The sequence below is a fragment of the Juglans regia genome, chromosome 6 (genome assembly GCF_001411555.2).
Source record: "Juglans regia cultivar Chandler chromosome 6, Walnut 2.0, whole genome shotgun sequence".
Classification (NCBI taxonomy): Eukaryota; Viridiplantae; Streptophyta; class Magnoliopsida; order Fagales; family Juglandaceae; genus Juglans; species Juglans regia.
Window position 1 is genome coordinate 31,132,080 of NC_049906.1, and position 17,254 is coordinate 31,149,333.

General features: G+C 33.8%; 1 protein-coding gene across 1 annotated transcript; it reads left to right on the forward strand.

Annotated features, from left to right (window-relative positions):
- The first annotated feature begins 8,630 nt into the window (after positions 1–8,630).
- LOC108983811 (protein DETOXIFICATION 16-like) lies at positions 8,631–14,328 on the forward strand. The gene is made up of 8 exons (XM_018955578.2): positions 8,631–9,033; positions 11,012–11,556; positions 11,693–11,779; positions 11,875–11,931; positions 12,518–12,756; positions 13,353–13,471; positions 13,574–13,660; positions 13,933–14,328. Exons 1-8 carry the CDS (start codon positions 8,734–8,736, stop codon positions 13,990–13,992), a joined length of 1,494 nt encoding a protein of 497 aa, XP_018811123.1. The 5' UTR covers positions 8,631–8,733; the 3' UTR covers positions 13,993–14,328.
- Positions 14,329–17,254: the final 2,926 nt, after the last annotated feature.

A 17,254-nucleotide genomic window follows, 5' to 3' on the forward strand; every position in this document is an offset into this window, starting at 1 on the left:
TCCACGGTGGTAAATTATATGGCATAAGTACAACTGGCCAAGTACTATGACTAGTACTCATGTTCCCAAAAGGATTAAATCCATCTGTTGCCAACCCAAGTCTTACGTTACGCGGTTCTTCAGCAAACCATGGGTGTTCCTAATCAAATTCCTTCCACACCTGGGAGTCAGCAGGATGTGACAAAATATTATCGTTCCTTACTCTATCTGATGAGTGCCATGTCATATCTATAGCCGTTGCGCGTGACATAAATAATCGTTGTAATCTAGGTATCAATGGAAAGTGGCGTACGACCTTTTGCGGAACATTTGCCTTGTCCGATGTCCATATTGACTCGTGGCATATAGGACACTCGTTCAACTGCTCATTCTCTCGCCAAAATAATATGCAGTCATTCTTACATGCATGTATTACGTTGTAATCAAATCCGAGTCCTCGTTTCAACTTTTTTGCTTCATAGAAGTTACGAGGTAAAGTATTGTCTGTCGGCAGTGCCTCTTTAAACAGCTCAAGTAACATATTGACTGCCTTAATAGATAATCGACACATTGATTTTATGTGAAGCAATCTTACGGTAAACGACAACTTACTATGTCTTCTGCATCCTGGATATAGCTCACGCTGTGAATCATTCCACAAGCGTGCAAAAGTGTTATGGCCCCCATCATTTGAGCTTGATGTGTCCGTGTCACTTTCTTCCATAAACATTCCCGCACCGATGTCACCTAACATTTCCTCCATATCCTCATCGTAATCATCTCCAACAATCTCTGGTTGTACATCTTCATCGATCTCTTCTTCTTCATGTGGAGCCTCAAATGAAGTTGGATATGGTTCGCCGTGTAAGACCCAATCGGTATAACCCTTATCAATACCTTTGACAAACAGATGCTCTCTCACCAAGTCTATCTTATGAGAATGCAAATTCCTGCATTCTCTGCAGGGGCATCTGATACGCCCATCACTATCACATGTACCCAATGCAAACTTCAAGAATTTCTTAACACCTTCAGCATATACATTGTAATTCTGACCCAATCGATCGCTAACTCTCATCCAACTCTTATCCATGCCGATTATATTCATTACAAACAATATTGTAATGCATCAGTAAACAACCATGTATCATGTACCAATTAATGAGTATGCAACCTTTCACCGGGTAGTTGGTCCTATCCCGTTCGGGATTGTAAGATCATAGTCGCCAACCTATGATCTATTATATGTTACGTCCAACAAAATTTCGGCAGCATCTCTCCATAGTTCTCCAAATATGCTCGTTTGGTTGTGTGCACTGACGATTAACTCGTCGTTGCACCATCACCGAAATTGCATATTCGGAGAACAATGGATGAATCTACCAAAATCATAATGTTGGACGACAACAGATATAGTTCTATAGTTTGCGAGAATGATCTTACAATCCCAAACTGTCCACTATGGACAATTCAAGAGTTATCAATCAAGCATTCATCCGGATTGATAACTCTCGAACGGGTCTAAGGTTTATTTTGATGAACAAACAATACAAAATATGCTAATATATGTCAAACAATAACAACATATTATTTATACAACAATACAACAAAAACATAATTAGTAGGTATTATTTCAAGATTTATTCCAGATTTTAATTTAAATATTAGTTTTACTTGTTTATAATTAAGTATTTTAATTTAAAGATTTAGTAGCATTTTAATTTGAATATTAATTTTATTAATTTATAATTAAGTATTTAAGTATTATTAAATCTTAACTATTTATATTTTAATTTCAAATTTTAGTAGTATTTTAATTTGAATATTAATTTTATTAATTTATAATTAAGTATTTAAGTATTATTAAATCTTAACTATTTATATTTTAATTTAAAGATTTAGTAGTATTTTAATTTGAATATTAATTTTATTAATTTATAATTAAGTATTTAAGTATTATTAAATCTTAACTATTTATATTTTAATTTAAAAATTTAGTAGTATTTTAATTTGAACATTAATTTTATTAATTTATAATTAAGTATTTAAGTATTATTAAATCTTAACTATTTATATTTTAATTTAAAGATTTAGTAGTATTTTAATTTGAATATAAATTTTATTAATTTATAATTAAGTATTTAAATATTATTAAATCTTAACTATTTATATTTTAATTGAAAAATTTAGAAGTATTTTAATTTGAATATTAATTTTATTAATTTATAATTAAGTATTTAAATTTTATAATTATCCCAAACTATTTGTATTCTGTATACGTTATTGATGTCATGTCATTACCCGTTCGAACGATGAGAACCTATGTTCGAACAAAATGAATATGTTCGAACGGTATTCCTAACCCGTTCGAACGTATTCATTCCAGATTCCAGTCGTCTTCAACAACGCCGAAAACTCCATTAATTACAAATTCTAACAAACACAAACAACAATCTCAAAGCATACAACTTTCTAACATTGCAAAATATTAAGTTCAAACCATACATTTCTATTTTAAACGGAATACCTAAATTTTTGAAGATGAAAATGGAAGGAAATAGTGATATGCCGTGCAAAAAAACTCTCCTACAAGTAGTAATCCGAGAATAATTAAGTGAGATGAAAATGTTTTTGAGCTTAGAGGCTAGTTTGAGAAAGAATACCTCTTGGTTTCGCGAAGGGGGTAAACTTCGGGTGACTGAGGCGAGCGGGAGGAGAGAAACAATATTGTGAGGTTCTGTCGTGTTTTTGCAGAACATTTCATGTTCGAACGGTTATTTACTAACCGTTCGAACGTGAAAATATTAAGCGGGAGAAAATTCCCTCCTAATTTTCACGTTCGAACGTATAAATAGTATGTTCGAACGTTATTGATTTATTCTTGCTCGAAAATTAACCGTTCGAACTTTTATTTTTAACTGTTCAAACGGTGTTGTAAATGTTTATTTGTATTTTTTTTTCATTATACCTTTGAATAAAAGAACAACATTAATATATATAGACATATTAGATGATACTATAGTTTAATTGGCGGGATATTTTCCCACCACTGCAATAATCCGTTCGAACTATAACAAATTACGTTCGAACGGTAATCCAACTGTCTTTAATTGGCGGGATGTTTTCCCGCCATTGCAATAATCCGTTCGAATGTTTTTTTATACGTTCAAACGAAACATATGTGTTCGAACGGTTTACGAGTACCTTTCGAACACATATCCTTTATGTTTAAATATAATTTTTTTCATCATTAAATGAAAAGTACTATAAGATCATATGTATTAGTTATATATACTATCATATATATAGTAATCTATACTAAATATATAGTATATATAGTAATATATATTATCATATATATAGTGACCTATACTATCATATGTATTATTAAGATCATATGTATTAGTAATATATACTCACATATATATAGCCTCAAATATACTAAGGTCACATAATAAAGTATAGAGAAATTTATAAGATAATAGTATATTAGTAAGCTATACTCTATATATATATATATATGTTGTATAATATCATATATAACTTTAGTAGGTAAATTATAATGGAATATATAATATGACTTATATTAGTCAAGTATAAACTCATACCATATAGTACTATATGCTATCATATGGTATTATATATATATTACAATCTCATATATAACACTTTGATTGTAAAGTATTATGATATATTACTATTATATATACTATAAAAAAATACATATAAGTTATTATGTTTTCATTTAAAGTATTCTACTATCATAATATATATTATAATATATATTATAATATTACATATATATTACAGTATATATAATCTACTATAATAGTATATATATTATAATAATTTATAGGAATATAAATATAGTATACATTTAATATAATTTTTAATAAACTTACAAAACTTCCGTTCGAACGTAATATAGTAACGGTCGAACGTTTTTATATTAACGTTCGAACTTTAAATATTAACGTTCGAACGGTTATGCACGTATAAGTTATCGCGGGCAGCGATTTCTCTCACGCCGCCGTCCCCACCGTTTGAAAAAGCGAGAAAACGTTTGAACGCACTACATTCACCGCCGTCTGCCGTCGTGATCAGCACATACGTCAAACACTTTTCCTCCCAAGTAAAAGTATGTATTTTCAAACTCATTTTACCGTTTATTTTATAATTTTATGGTTTTATTTGTTTTTTTTTTCTAAAATTACATTTTTTCATCAAAAATTACCGTAGAACATCATAAATCTATTATAGGATGTTTAGAAATGAAGAGTACTTTGTTTTTAGTCGAAAAAACCACGGAATCGATTAATTTTTGAGTATTTTCATGGCCGCTGAGTTGACTCAGCCATGGCCGAGTTAGATCTGTTTTCCGTTCGAACGGTATTAACCAGTCCGTTCGAACGGGTAAGCCTGTACGTTCGAACTTGATCGACACGTTCAAACGTTATTAATTGTCCGTTCGACCATATATTTAGACGTTCGAACGCTAATTATTAAATTCAATTTATGAACATTTTATTAGCTTATTAAATTGTTTTCATCGTTTAATTGATTATATGTTCTATCAATTAATTTATTAAATTGCTATTAGTATATAATTTTGTAAATCTTTTAGTCGTAATTAGATTTTATCACTAATCTTGAATGTATATTTTATTTTTAAAATTTCAGGATCATAATAATGTCTTATCGGGGCCGTAAACGTGGTAGATCAGGAGAACCTTCCATCCAAACAGTTCGAGAGCGGACCGTTTTACTTGAGCGACAGGTAAAACTGTCTGATTTTGTCGCTCTTATATGGGAGGGTCATTCCCTCCCATCAGTATTCAATGATCGTGGTTGGGCACCAATCTTAGATCAGCGAGAAGAAGGAATGGAGCTCGTTTCCTTCATTGAGATCGTTACTGAGTTCTATAAAGAGCTCGGTGCTGCTAGCCCAGACGATGGAGGGGCATATAGGATCTGTGTCCGAGGAGCTCCTGTTATATTTTCAGCGGACGGACTCGCTGCATATCTGGGTATTCCTAGGCTTCTTGATGCCTATCCAAACTTGCCGCCTAGAGAGTCTGGTCCTTCAGGTGATGCAGCTATGTCTGAGGACGAGGGACCAGATTACACAGATGAGATCGATACACTTGCTGATCACGAGGTCAGAGACTTGATTGTTGGTCCAGATGCTCCAGTGTACGATGGCTCCAAGAGTATTAGGCAGCAGATTTATCTTCTTTCTTCAAGATTATGAATTTGATCATTGCCAACAATATTGACTCACGGCAGCACAAGACCGAGGTCGGCATGGATCGAGCGAGATTTATGATACGGGTCGCTCGTGGCATCCCGATCGACCTCGTTGGTTATATATTTGAGAGGATCCGATCAGAGGCACGGTTCATTACGACAGATATACTGCCGTTTGGGATCCTCATCACTCGATTTTTGCTACATGCCGGGGTTGTGTCCGAACCTGCCGAGCGTTCCCGATTTCCGATGGCACCGATCAACAGCACCACCCTATCACGGAGCACGGGACACTCTAGATTTCGTTTTCGTGGGGCTGTTCCTGACAGGGTTGAGATTCAGAGAGATGCGCAGCCGGGAGATACTGGAGTATCGGCTGGTGAGACATCTACACAGGCTGAGACATCACGCACATATATTCGCGAGGAGATGGCTGACATATTGCGTGCTGAGATCGGCGTACACACATCAGCAGTGATTGATGCAGTGCATACTGCCATGTCTGAGTTGCGTACAGAGATTATGGCTACCGTCTCTGGGTTACGTACAGAGGTTAATGAGTTACGTACAGCGATTAATGCCAATAATGCAACTCAGGTCACAGTTAGTACTCGACTGACACAGGTAGAGACACAATTAGCTGCAGTCGAGGATGTGTGTAGAGACCTCGCATCACAATAGTTTTTATCTTTTATTTATATTTTCTTTTGTTGTAATTATGAACAATATATATGGAATTTTGATAATTTGCTTTATTTGGTTGATTAATATATATGTGGTTGATAATATTTATTTAACTAAAAATCTTATTTAACATAAAAGAAATCATTAAAATATTTTAAAATTAATTACATAAAATTAATTAATGAATTTGTATATATGATAGATATTTTTTATATTTTGAGTTTCGTACCGAGATTAATATTATACTTTCGAATGTATAAATGTGGTGCTTGAATATGTTCTAACTAAATATATTCCGTTCGAACGGTTTAAAAACTTCCCGCCAGGATTTGCCACCAAATATTTTCCGTTCGAACACAACAAATTATTGTTCGAACGTTTTTGAACTTTCCCCGCCATAATAAAGTAATTATCCGCCAAATTGTACTGTTCGAACGTATTTTTTTATGTTCGAACGGTAAAAAATTTTTGAGACGATTTAATTCGTCACAGAAAATACTGTTCGAACGGTTATTTTGACGTTCGAACGATTTTTTAAAGTCATCAATTTTTTGGGACGAAATTTAAATTTCGTCCCAAGAAATGACGTCCTTAAATAATTTCGTCCCAAAATCTCAAATTTGTTGTAGTGAATAAATTGAAAGTAGTACATATCATGTCTCGATCTATCAAGATTACTGATCAATAGTTAATCTCACCAGCAGTAGTATAATCAGTCACATTATGCCTAGCATCACTTCATGCATGTATACATGATATATGAATGTGATAAAGACTTGAATATATAATAAGGGTTATCCATAAAAAAATAAAAAAATAAAATGATAGGTGACATTATTGGAGAGTGAGTCGTAGTCAATATATTATACATCATCGATATATATTTCATTTTTTATAACTTATTAATTCATACACGTATTTTATATATATATTTATATCTTATTAAAGAATTATGATATTTAAAAATTGGTTCATGTGTTGTGAGATTCAATATAGATAAATTATATTTGCCGTCGTGAGTGCATAAGTGTCACGAAATTCTTTTAAAAAAAATAAATAAATATGAGATCCACATAAAAAACTAATTTTTTAATTGTGGACTCTAATTATTTTCAAAAAAATTACGTAATGCTTGCGCACTCCACGATTGTACGTAGTATTACTCAATTATAAACAGAGAATCAAATCGAGTAATTTTTTTTTATATATGAGCTGATGTATAAATTCCCAGATGGATCAAGGATATGGTCAGCTTATCAATAAATAATTTGTCAATAATTTTTTTTTTCTCAAACTCGACGTAAATAATCATTGCACTTAAATGAGTAATATAACTTTATAATATATAGCACTCTTGGCTATCTCATTGGTGAAAATTTGTCTAATATTATACTTTTTGCCTTTTACCTATGATCTCCTATAAAATCTAATCTCACATCAGATAATTATTCATCTAAAATCTATATAACAACAAAATATTATTTATTTTCGACCTATTATTTTATCTAATTTCCTATAATCATATATTGCAGATGTACTAGTTATATTTTATTTTTTAATCAAAGAAAATATATTTTACTTTATTATCATAATTTATAACGGGTACTTTTTTATGATTTTATATTTAATAACGTTATTTGCAGTGAAAAAAATCGCTGCAAATAAAAAATTTTTGCGACGATTTTTGAATTTCGCTGACTAAACTTTTAAATGTCTAAATAATTGCGATGAAAGTCCGGCGCAGCATAAATCACTGCAAAAATATATTTGCAACGATTTATGAGATTATTTGAGGCGAATTTTAGCGCCGAAAAGGACCTTGTTTCTTGTAGCGAACATAACAGTTATATATTCTATTCATTCAAATTAAATTATTTTTCACTATTTTCAATGATCATTTTTTCCCAAATCTAACATTAATATCTAAAATTCTATGATTACACTCATTTCAAGTTCCATCTAATAGTCACACCTTTCAATATTTTATCCATCTTTTTCTAAAATTACACTTTGTAACGTCAGCTTAAATTTCCTCTTATGATGTAACATAACAACCTTACGTTGTTGATAAAGATTTTCTCTTACTTACAAGTTACCAGAGTCATGGTTTTTGTTATAAAAATTTTCCCTACTTTTGTAAAAAGTCAGTGAGATTTTCTCTACTTTTATCATGATTTAATAGCATTTAACTTAATCAAATGTCAGTGAAACACAATAAATAGCTAATTTCAGCTAAAATCTGGCCTTTTACGTGTATTTAAAAGAACAAAAGCTAAACATATGTGACCTGATTGATATAACTTCCAGCTTCAAAATAGAGGTATAGAGTTCAAAATACCCTTCCATCAACTCAAAAACAAAAACAAAAAAACAATACTAAAAGAACACTTTCATTGCCAACTTAAAAGAGGTTGGCCTCTCTGTCTTGTCGTCTTGTCGCTACATTTGTTTGAATTTGTGGAGGAAAACGATACCAAGGCCACGTACATGTTGGTTTTTCAGAGCTTGTCGTTTTGTCAATTAGTCCGAGACTACTTTCATGGTCAAATCCAACCTCGAGATGACAATGAAGTAACAAAAATAAATACAAAGATGACAATGAGTTTGGACTGTTTTGTTGAACCCTCCAGTTTACTGTAATACCCTACAATCATCAGTGGAACTTAGGCGCATTTTGATCAGTAATAAAGAAGAAACACCCTGGTCACTTTAGTCCTCAAAGAAAAATTTTCAACCGCAATATAGGAGCCACCAAGTGTAGCCCTCTCAGTGTCTCTCTATCTGCATGTGCCACGGTGTCAGTGAGCGGAAAAGGAGAAGAAAATGGCGAGAGAGGAGGAGGAAAAGGCATCTCTGGTATCACCGATATTGATGGAAAACTCTGAAGATCATGAAAATAATGGAGTCAGTAGTATTAATGAGGATGGAAGGAATAAAAGGAAAGTGGTTCTTGAGGAAGTAAGAAAGCAGCTATGGCTGGCAGGGCCTCTGATATCTGTGAGTCTGTTGCAGTATAGTCTGCAGGTGATATCTGTGATGTTTGTGGGTCATCTTGGTGAATTGGCTCTCTCCGGCGCCTCCATGGCTACTTCTTTCGCCTCTGTCACTGGTTTCAGTTTGTTGGTGAGTTTGGTTATCTTTATAATTTTATCTTTTAGATATACATGATATTTGTAGCACTTGCTCATAATTCTCGATTGGTTGATGTGTTGGTTGAGCTGTGGCTTGAACAGGGTGGGTTGAAATATATTTTTTATAAAGATTTCTTAATTGCTTATGGAATTTTACTTCATATTTAATATTTATGAAGTGGGTTTTACTTCATACTTAATATTTAAGTATTTATTATTTTTAAAAATACTTACGACAACAATAAATTTTATAGAGTACACTTTAAATTTGAAGAAGAAATTGAATCATTTTTTATTTTCCTTTTGGGAAAGATTTATTGGCACCCCAGCTTCTGACTGACATTTGGCTCACCGGTTGTGTGAGTAGAAAATTATGGAGATAATTTATTTGTACTTTGGATAGATTTTTTTTTTTCTCTCTTTTTCCTAAGGTTCGAGTGTATTGGAGTTTTTGAGTTTGAGTTACGCTATTTTTGTATTCAGTTTTTTGTGTTTGTAGCACTAGAATGCGAGTTTTCTAAGCAGAATCGTTTAAATCTTTATATCTTGCGTGATTGTTTTTTTCTTTCCTTTTCTGCTTCTTGACCATCCCGCAATATCAATTTGGGTACAGTATGTCAGTTTGATTACTCATTTTCTGTTCTTGCTGAAAGTGAAAGGATAAGTTTTAAAACGTGTTTGCTTGATTGAAAGTGAAAATGGTGGGCCAGTGACTGCTGTAAAGAAAGAAAAAAATTGTCGTATACGAGAAAAAAAAAATCGAACGTGATTAGAGTTGAGATGAATTGTATTATTTTTATAAATAGTAATAATTGAGATGATGTAGTGAATTTTATTAAATTTACAAACTTTTTGAATTTTTCATGATAAATATTTTATAAACTTATTTTAATATTTAAATATATTTAAATTCATTTTAAGTAAGTCTTATAAAATTTATTCTATCATCTTAATTTATTACTATTTATAAAAAAATTTAATTCAATTCAATATCCAAACCAGCGAAAGTTTCTGATAATAACTTCGTACTTTTCCGCAAGAATATTGCTCGATACCTATGAGGTGGATCGATCACTTCTTCCCTCGATCCCCTCTTACAAACTGGTGAAAATATTTTAATGGTACGTTAGACAACCATGGATGTGAAATTGGAACTGATGAGGTCTTCCTCTTTCCCAAGTTTATGCACTTAAACGCAACCTAACCTTCGCAGGAAACCGAGATTTTTTTGCCATAGGTACCAATGATACAAAAATTCTGAGTCCCTCGAAGATTCACGGTTCAACTCACCACTCATATGCGCAAATCGATTGTATTAACCAATCTAGATCACGTGAATTCCTAGCTTGTGGATTTTGTCCAAAGGTTCATTTGATTCTGTCGTGGGAAAGTTTCTAGATGGCTTTAATTTATACGGAAACCAAAAGCATTGCAAGCTTTCAACCCCAATTGATGGAGTTTCAAACAATAAAAGAAAAATATGTATATAATTATGGTTCATGATGTCACCATTTTGCTCTTTCAAATGTTGAATATACAACACGTTTGAAGAATTCATGGCATAACTCATCTTATAAAATTGGTTCTACAAGAGAGGATTATTCATTCCTTATAAATATGCTTAAGACCTTATCCACATGAAATGTGAGATTATTCCTTAACACTCACCTTCACGTGCATCGGTGCATGCCAGTATTTTTTTCTGGTCTTTGTCACGGAATAAGTAGTGTAATCCCCCATTTGTGGTAGACTTTGATACCATGAAGAAATTCATTGGCCTAACTCATCTCATAAAACCGGTTCTACAAGAGAGAAATGTTCATTCCTTATAAACATACCCAAGACCTTATTCATAGATAATATGAAATTATTCATTAAACAATGTTCAATAGAAGTCTGTACTTCAAAAAAAAAAAAAATGTTTGATAGAACTCTTTGTATGTTACTAATGTGATTATCTACTTGAACAGATGGGAATGGGAAGTGCATTGGATACCTTATGCGGGCAGGCATATGGAGCAAAGCAATATCATATAATGGGAATACAAATGCAGAGAGCAATGTTTGTCCTTTTTCTTGTAAGCATACCCCTTGCAATCATCTGGGGAAACACAAGATATATTCTTATTGCTTTGGGCCAGGAAGATGATATAGCGACAGAAGCAGGACGATATGCCTGTTACATGATCCCGAGCCTGTTTGCCTATGGTTTTCTGCAGTGCCTAATTAAGTTCTTACAAACCCAAAACATTGTCTTTCCAATGATGCTAAGCTCTGCAATCACAACTTTACTGCATGTTCTTATATGTTGGGTCCTAGTATTTAAAACTGAACTTGGAGACAGAGGAGCTGCCTTGGCAAATTCCATATCCTATTGGATCAATGTATTGCTATTGGTACTTTATGTCAAGTTCTCCTCTTCATGTGCAAAAACCTGGACGGGTTTCTCAAAGGAGGCCTTGCACAATATACTCACTTTTCTGAAACTTGCTATTCCTTCAGCTGTTATGGTCTGGTAATTTCTATAACTTAATGCTCTATATGCTTGAAAGCAAGACAAAAGAACTCTACATTTTCTTCCATCTTTGTTCTTTTCTGAGCTACAGAATGTAATGCATTTTGCTGTAATCTTTTACCATGATTTTGAACAGCCTGGAAATGTGGTCATTTGAAATGATGGTTCTTCTATCCGGTCTTCTTCCAGATCCAAAGTTAGAGACTTCAGTGCTTTCTATTTGGTTAGTTGCTAAGTTTGTTGATCTTTTTCCATGAATATACTGAATTTATTAGATAATTATGAGTTCCCGTTAACTCACCCAGCATATTTTGCCAGTCTGAACACCGCAGCAACAGTTTGGATGATCCCCTTTGGACTCAGTTGTGCTATAAGGTAAGTTATGCTGAATTGATATAAAAATATACTTCCGCCCAATGAAAGGCCCAAACCACATAGTCTATACTCTAAAAGGACTAGCCAATTATACAATTGGAGCCATATTGAAACTTTATAAACAGCAAGAACTTCTCATTCCCAAACAATGTGAGATCTCATACACATAGGCTCTGATACCATTTGTAACGCCTTAATGGAAGGCCCAAGCCATATAACCTACACTCCAAAAGGACTAATCAATGATACAATTGGAACTCCATTGAAACCTTATAAAGAGCAAGAACTTCTCTTTCCCAAGCAATGTGGGATCTCATATACCACCTACCTTTATCCTTATCATATGGGGTATCACATTAAACATTTTGGAGTATAGCCATTTCATAGGATGCCAGGGGAATCTGACTCTGGCTGTGCATAGATTTTTTCTTTTTTTGTGAGTTTAGAAATTTTCCTTTGATCTTCATAAATCTTTATTTTGATTTTGCTCAAAACGCAATATGATACTGGCATGAAGGATTGGAACATGTCCCTCACTTTCTTATTCACTGTCTTATCTTTTAATGGCTCATATTTTCCTTTACAGTACTCGAGTCTCAAATGAATTAGGAGCCGGGCATCCCGAAACTGCACGTTTGGCGGTACATGTTGTCTTTGTGATGGCAATAACTGTGGGTATATTGGTTGGATCAGTTCTGATATTGATACGCAACATTTGGGGCTATGCTTACAGCAGTGAAATAGAAGTGGTCCAATATGTAGCAATCATGATGCCAATTCTTGCAATATCCAACTTTTTAGATGGCCTCCAGTGTGTTCTTTCAGGTTTTTCTGTTTTTCATACCTTAATATACTCTCATACTCTGCATCAATATCATGACCGGATTAAAAGAAAATAATAGTATGAATTGTTCATGGGAAACTAGCAAAAATATTGCCTTGTTAGGGGTCTAGATTTGTGATTAAACTGTTTGGCAATGAATGAGGAAGATTGGCTGCAAACAGCAATGGTTGCAATGATTATTGAGTATTTCTTCACCCTCTGAAGGAATTCAAGGGCTTAACTTATATCATAAAACCGGTTCTACAAGAGATGATTGTTCATTTCTTATAAATATACACAAGACCTTGTCTACAGGCAATGTGAGATTATTCCTCAACACCCTGTAAACCTCCCACCCCCCCCCTCTCCTCGGCCCTCAGCCCATCAATGTTTCAGAGGAAAGGTTTTTATGGGGAAAAAAGAAAGAAATGTATGAACTGTGAAAGAGAAAAAACCTAAAAGATGCCTCTTAAATGTGTATGATCTGTCACACTCTAAAAGATGCCTCTTAAATATGTCTTCCCAAAACTTTAAGGGACCATGAAATAGAAAGATCATTCGAGTGGCTAATCTGTTGTCTCAATTTGTGTACATGTAGGCACTGCTAGAGGATGTGGTTGGCAGAAGATTGGTGCATATATCAATCTCGGTTCATACTATTTAGTTGGAATTCCATGTGCTGTTGTATTTGCTTTTGTCCTCCACATTGGAGGGAAGGTAAAAGTTTTCACTCTTTTCCTTCATAACTTTAAGCCCTTTGTCACTTCTTCACTGAAATTATTGCAAGTAATCTTATCTCTTGAGAAATTTTGCTCACAGGGGCTCTGGCTGGGGATCATAGGCGCACTAGTTGTCCAAGTGTTATCACTTCTCACTGTTACCATACGTACTAACTGGGAGCAACAAGTACAATCTCCTGTCCCTCTTCTGCTCTTTTTTATACGAGAAATACTTTAAATACAAATGAATTATACAAAAGTAATCTCAGAAATTGGCGTGGTTTGATATGATTTGTCAGATTGTAAAATTACTTTTATTATAAAGTAGATTTAATGGATTTCATAAAATTACGTCAATTTGTGAGATTCTTTTTGTGTAATCTCTTTGTGCCTATAACACCCATCTTTTGATATTTTCTCACCCATTTCAATTTTCTCACTAAATCTCTCCTCTTTTAGGCAAAGAAGGCTACAGAGAGAGTCCATGATTCAATAATTCCTGTAGAGATAGTCTCTTGAAGATGAATGGCGACTTCAGCAGATAAACTCCATTACTACTTGACAGTAGAGGAATATACATCTGAAAATTTTGGAATCTTAAAAAGGTATTGCAGCTTGATCTGCTTATGTAAGTTATATGATGTTTTATAATCGTTGGAAGCTGTCAATTAGATCTAAAGATAATGAATGAATACCGAGTAGTGGAAATCAGCTCACAAATAGCATTATTTAGGCATAAGAGACTGTGAATGGACATGTTATTCAATGGATTTGGCTAAGTTGGCTGCCACCATAGACAATTAAACTCTACTTTTATTCTCCTTAATAGCAATTTGAGTCTTTATTTGCGTCAAATTGCAATTGAAACTCCTCCGATTGATTCCCGACGTGAGCACCATAAGCAATCGATATATCTTAGAGTAACACTAAAGCCACCGTTAGGGGCTTCTGTTAGTGTATTTCATGTGTTTTTTTTTTTTTTTGGTTCTTTTTTTACATACATTTTTTTAACACTTTCAAATATTTTTAAAAAATAAAAAAAAAACATAATATTATTAAAAAATACTTCATTAATCACGAAGTAAAATAAAAAATAAAAAAATCCCAACAGGAAGACTAGTATTGATCTATATCTTATGTTTTTTGAAAAAAATGAGAATGATAATCCATTTATTTAAGAGTCGCGCTCCTAGCCGGTCGGGTGCGAAATTTATTTTTACACCAGCAAATCAAAAGCTGCCACGTAGGGGTCTCAACAATTTTCTATTTACACCCGCATACAGGTAATGAAACTAGGCCTTGTTTGTTTTCCAAAAACATCTCATCTTATCTCACCTCATTATTACAACTTTTCCAAATCCCCACATAAAATAAAATAAACAATTCAACTTTTTCAAATCCCAAAACAATAATAATATTAAAAAATATATTCTAACAATATTTTATTCAACTTTTTAACTTTAATCTCATTTAATCTCATCTCATCTCTGAAAACAAACAAGCCCTAAGTTATTTTTCTGATTCTCTCCTTCTCCCTCTCCCTCCCCCCACCCACGTCCCTGCTTACCCTCTCTCTCTCTCTACAACACGGTCTCTCTTGAAGCAACAACTGGTCAAAGAATTACAAGAGCATTAACCACATTTTGGTTGGTTGCCTAGAAAGTACGAGAATAAAACCATGAACAAACCACGTTTTTAGTTTTTCAAATTATATGCTTCTTCATGAACAAATTTAATAGCAACTACTTTTAAGAGAAAAAAAGTGACTGACTACTAGTTAACCATGCCAGCTGATCTTCTTTATCTTAGGTTGGTTAATTCTTAATTTTCTGTTCGTAGCTCATGATCAATTGGCTTTAATTGAAATTTACTTGCAAAAAGAGAAGTCTCTAACCAGAACCAAAAACAGCGAGAACTGTGTTTGAGAACAGATCATCGAAGAGAAGGAAAAAAGGAGACAAGTCTTCTAAAAGCAACACCCTAAAATCAAACCATTGGAGCAACTAAAATACATGTAGTGATAGAAATGGTGTGCCTCAAGTGACCGTTACTTGTTTGGCATGAGTGGCCCCAATAAATCATGGGAGAGAGAGAGGGGGAAGGAAGGGGAAAGATCTGAAGGAGGTGAAGAAGAATTCGTGGGAGAGAAGAGGGGAAGAGAAAATCTTACGCGTGCGTGTGCATATATTTCATTCTTGCACCTCCTATGTGGCAAATTTGTATTGGTAGGTGTAAAAACAAAATTCCCACCCGACCGTCCTTAGGTTTTTCTCTTTATTTAATGATGGACTTGACTTAATTTAAGGTATCATTTCGGCACACTTGGCGCGTTAGAGCTAGGAGTGATAAGATCTTAACGATTAATTTTGGAGGATTTTGAAGAAACAATCTCATTATCAAATGTTCAATGACTACGATTTGGATTGGAGGTATAAATTGAGTGCAATCTAATGGTTATGGTCAGCTAATCCTTAATAATAGGCACGATTTAACTACAATTTTTTGAATAAGAAAAATTCTATTTATAAGTCGGTATGGATTACATACCAGTAAAGTGCTTACATGGTATAATTTAATTTAAAATAAAAATAAATTTTGAATTTTGAATCTTACAAATCAAATCTTATCAATTAAATGATTTTCATCCAAAGAGCTTTTTTCTCTCTTTCTTTCTTTTATGCTCATATCGATTTAACTCCAACAACATCAATTCATCCCCTCCCCAACTCTTACACAATCAGCTATGGATAGGGCTGTGCGAAATTTTGAAATTTTCGACTCTGCTCAACATCCGCTCCGATTCAGACTCTGACGGAGTCGGAGTCATCGGAATTCGGAGTCGGAATTTGGAGTAGCTCCGAATAGATAATCGGAGTCGACTCCGACTCCATTTTTTTTTTAAATAGAAACCCAGCTGTAAAACGATGTCGCTTTGAACATTGGCTTGAGCGAGATGTCGAGCGCAAGTCGAGCGAACCTTTCTGCATGGGTTCCGCTCGAGCGCTGAGTCGAGTGAACCTCTCTGGAAGAGTTCTGCTCGAGCACCACGTCGAGCGCACTTCGAGCGAACCTCTCTGTATGGGTTCCGCTCGAGCGCCGTTCGGAGTTCCACTCGGAAGTCGGAGTTCCGATCGGAGGTCGGAGCTCTGACCTCCGATCGGAGTCGGACTCCGACTCCAGTTCAGAGTCGGAGTCGGAGGGACAATTTGGCTCCGACTCTAGTCAGAGTCGGAGGTCAGAAACGATATCTCTGACTCCGTCGAAGTCAGAGCACAGCCCTAGCTATGGAGGACTCGGATAGGTCTTCCTCTTCTGTATATTCTAAGTAACTCAAGTGACGTTGATCGTGTGTTATCGATTAACTTGATAATAGAAAACTCTTTAAATAAACATTGAAATTTAAGAAATTATTTATCTGTCAAAGTATTTTTTTTTTTTTTTTTTTTTAAAGATACTCACTTATGAAACAATAGGAAAGGTATAGCTTGGTGTTGGAAAGTACCAACTTACATCAATAGGCACATTTTCACATTATAATGAATATTGATATTTTTCACATAATATATGGTTCATTTGAAGTGATTTTTTATTTATTTAAATGGTTGACATAAAAAAAAACAATATGTTGGTGTGACCGAGGATGACTAATTTTCTTTCTCTTCAATGAGAAATCATTATATAAAATTTATAAAATCTTGGCAATGAATAAAATACGGAAGAGCACTCATTTGCTAAATGAGTTATAACATGCAGGGAATTTAGAAAAGTCTTGTAATAAGAG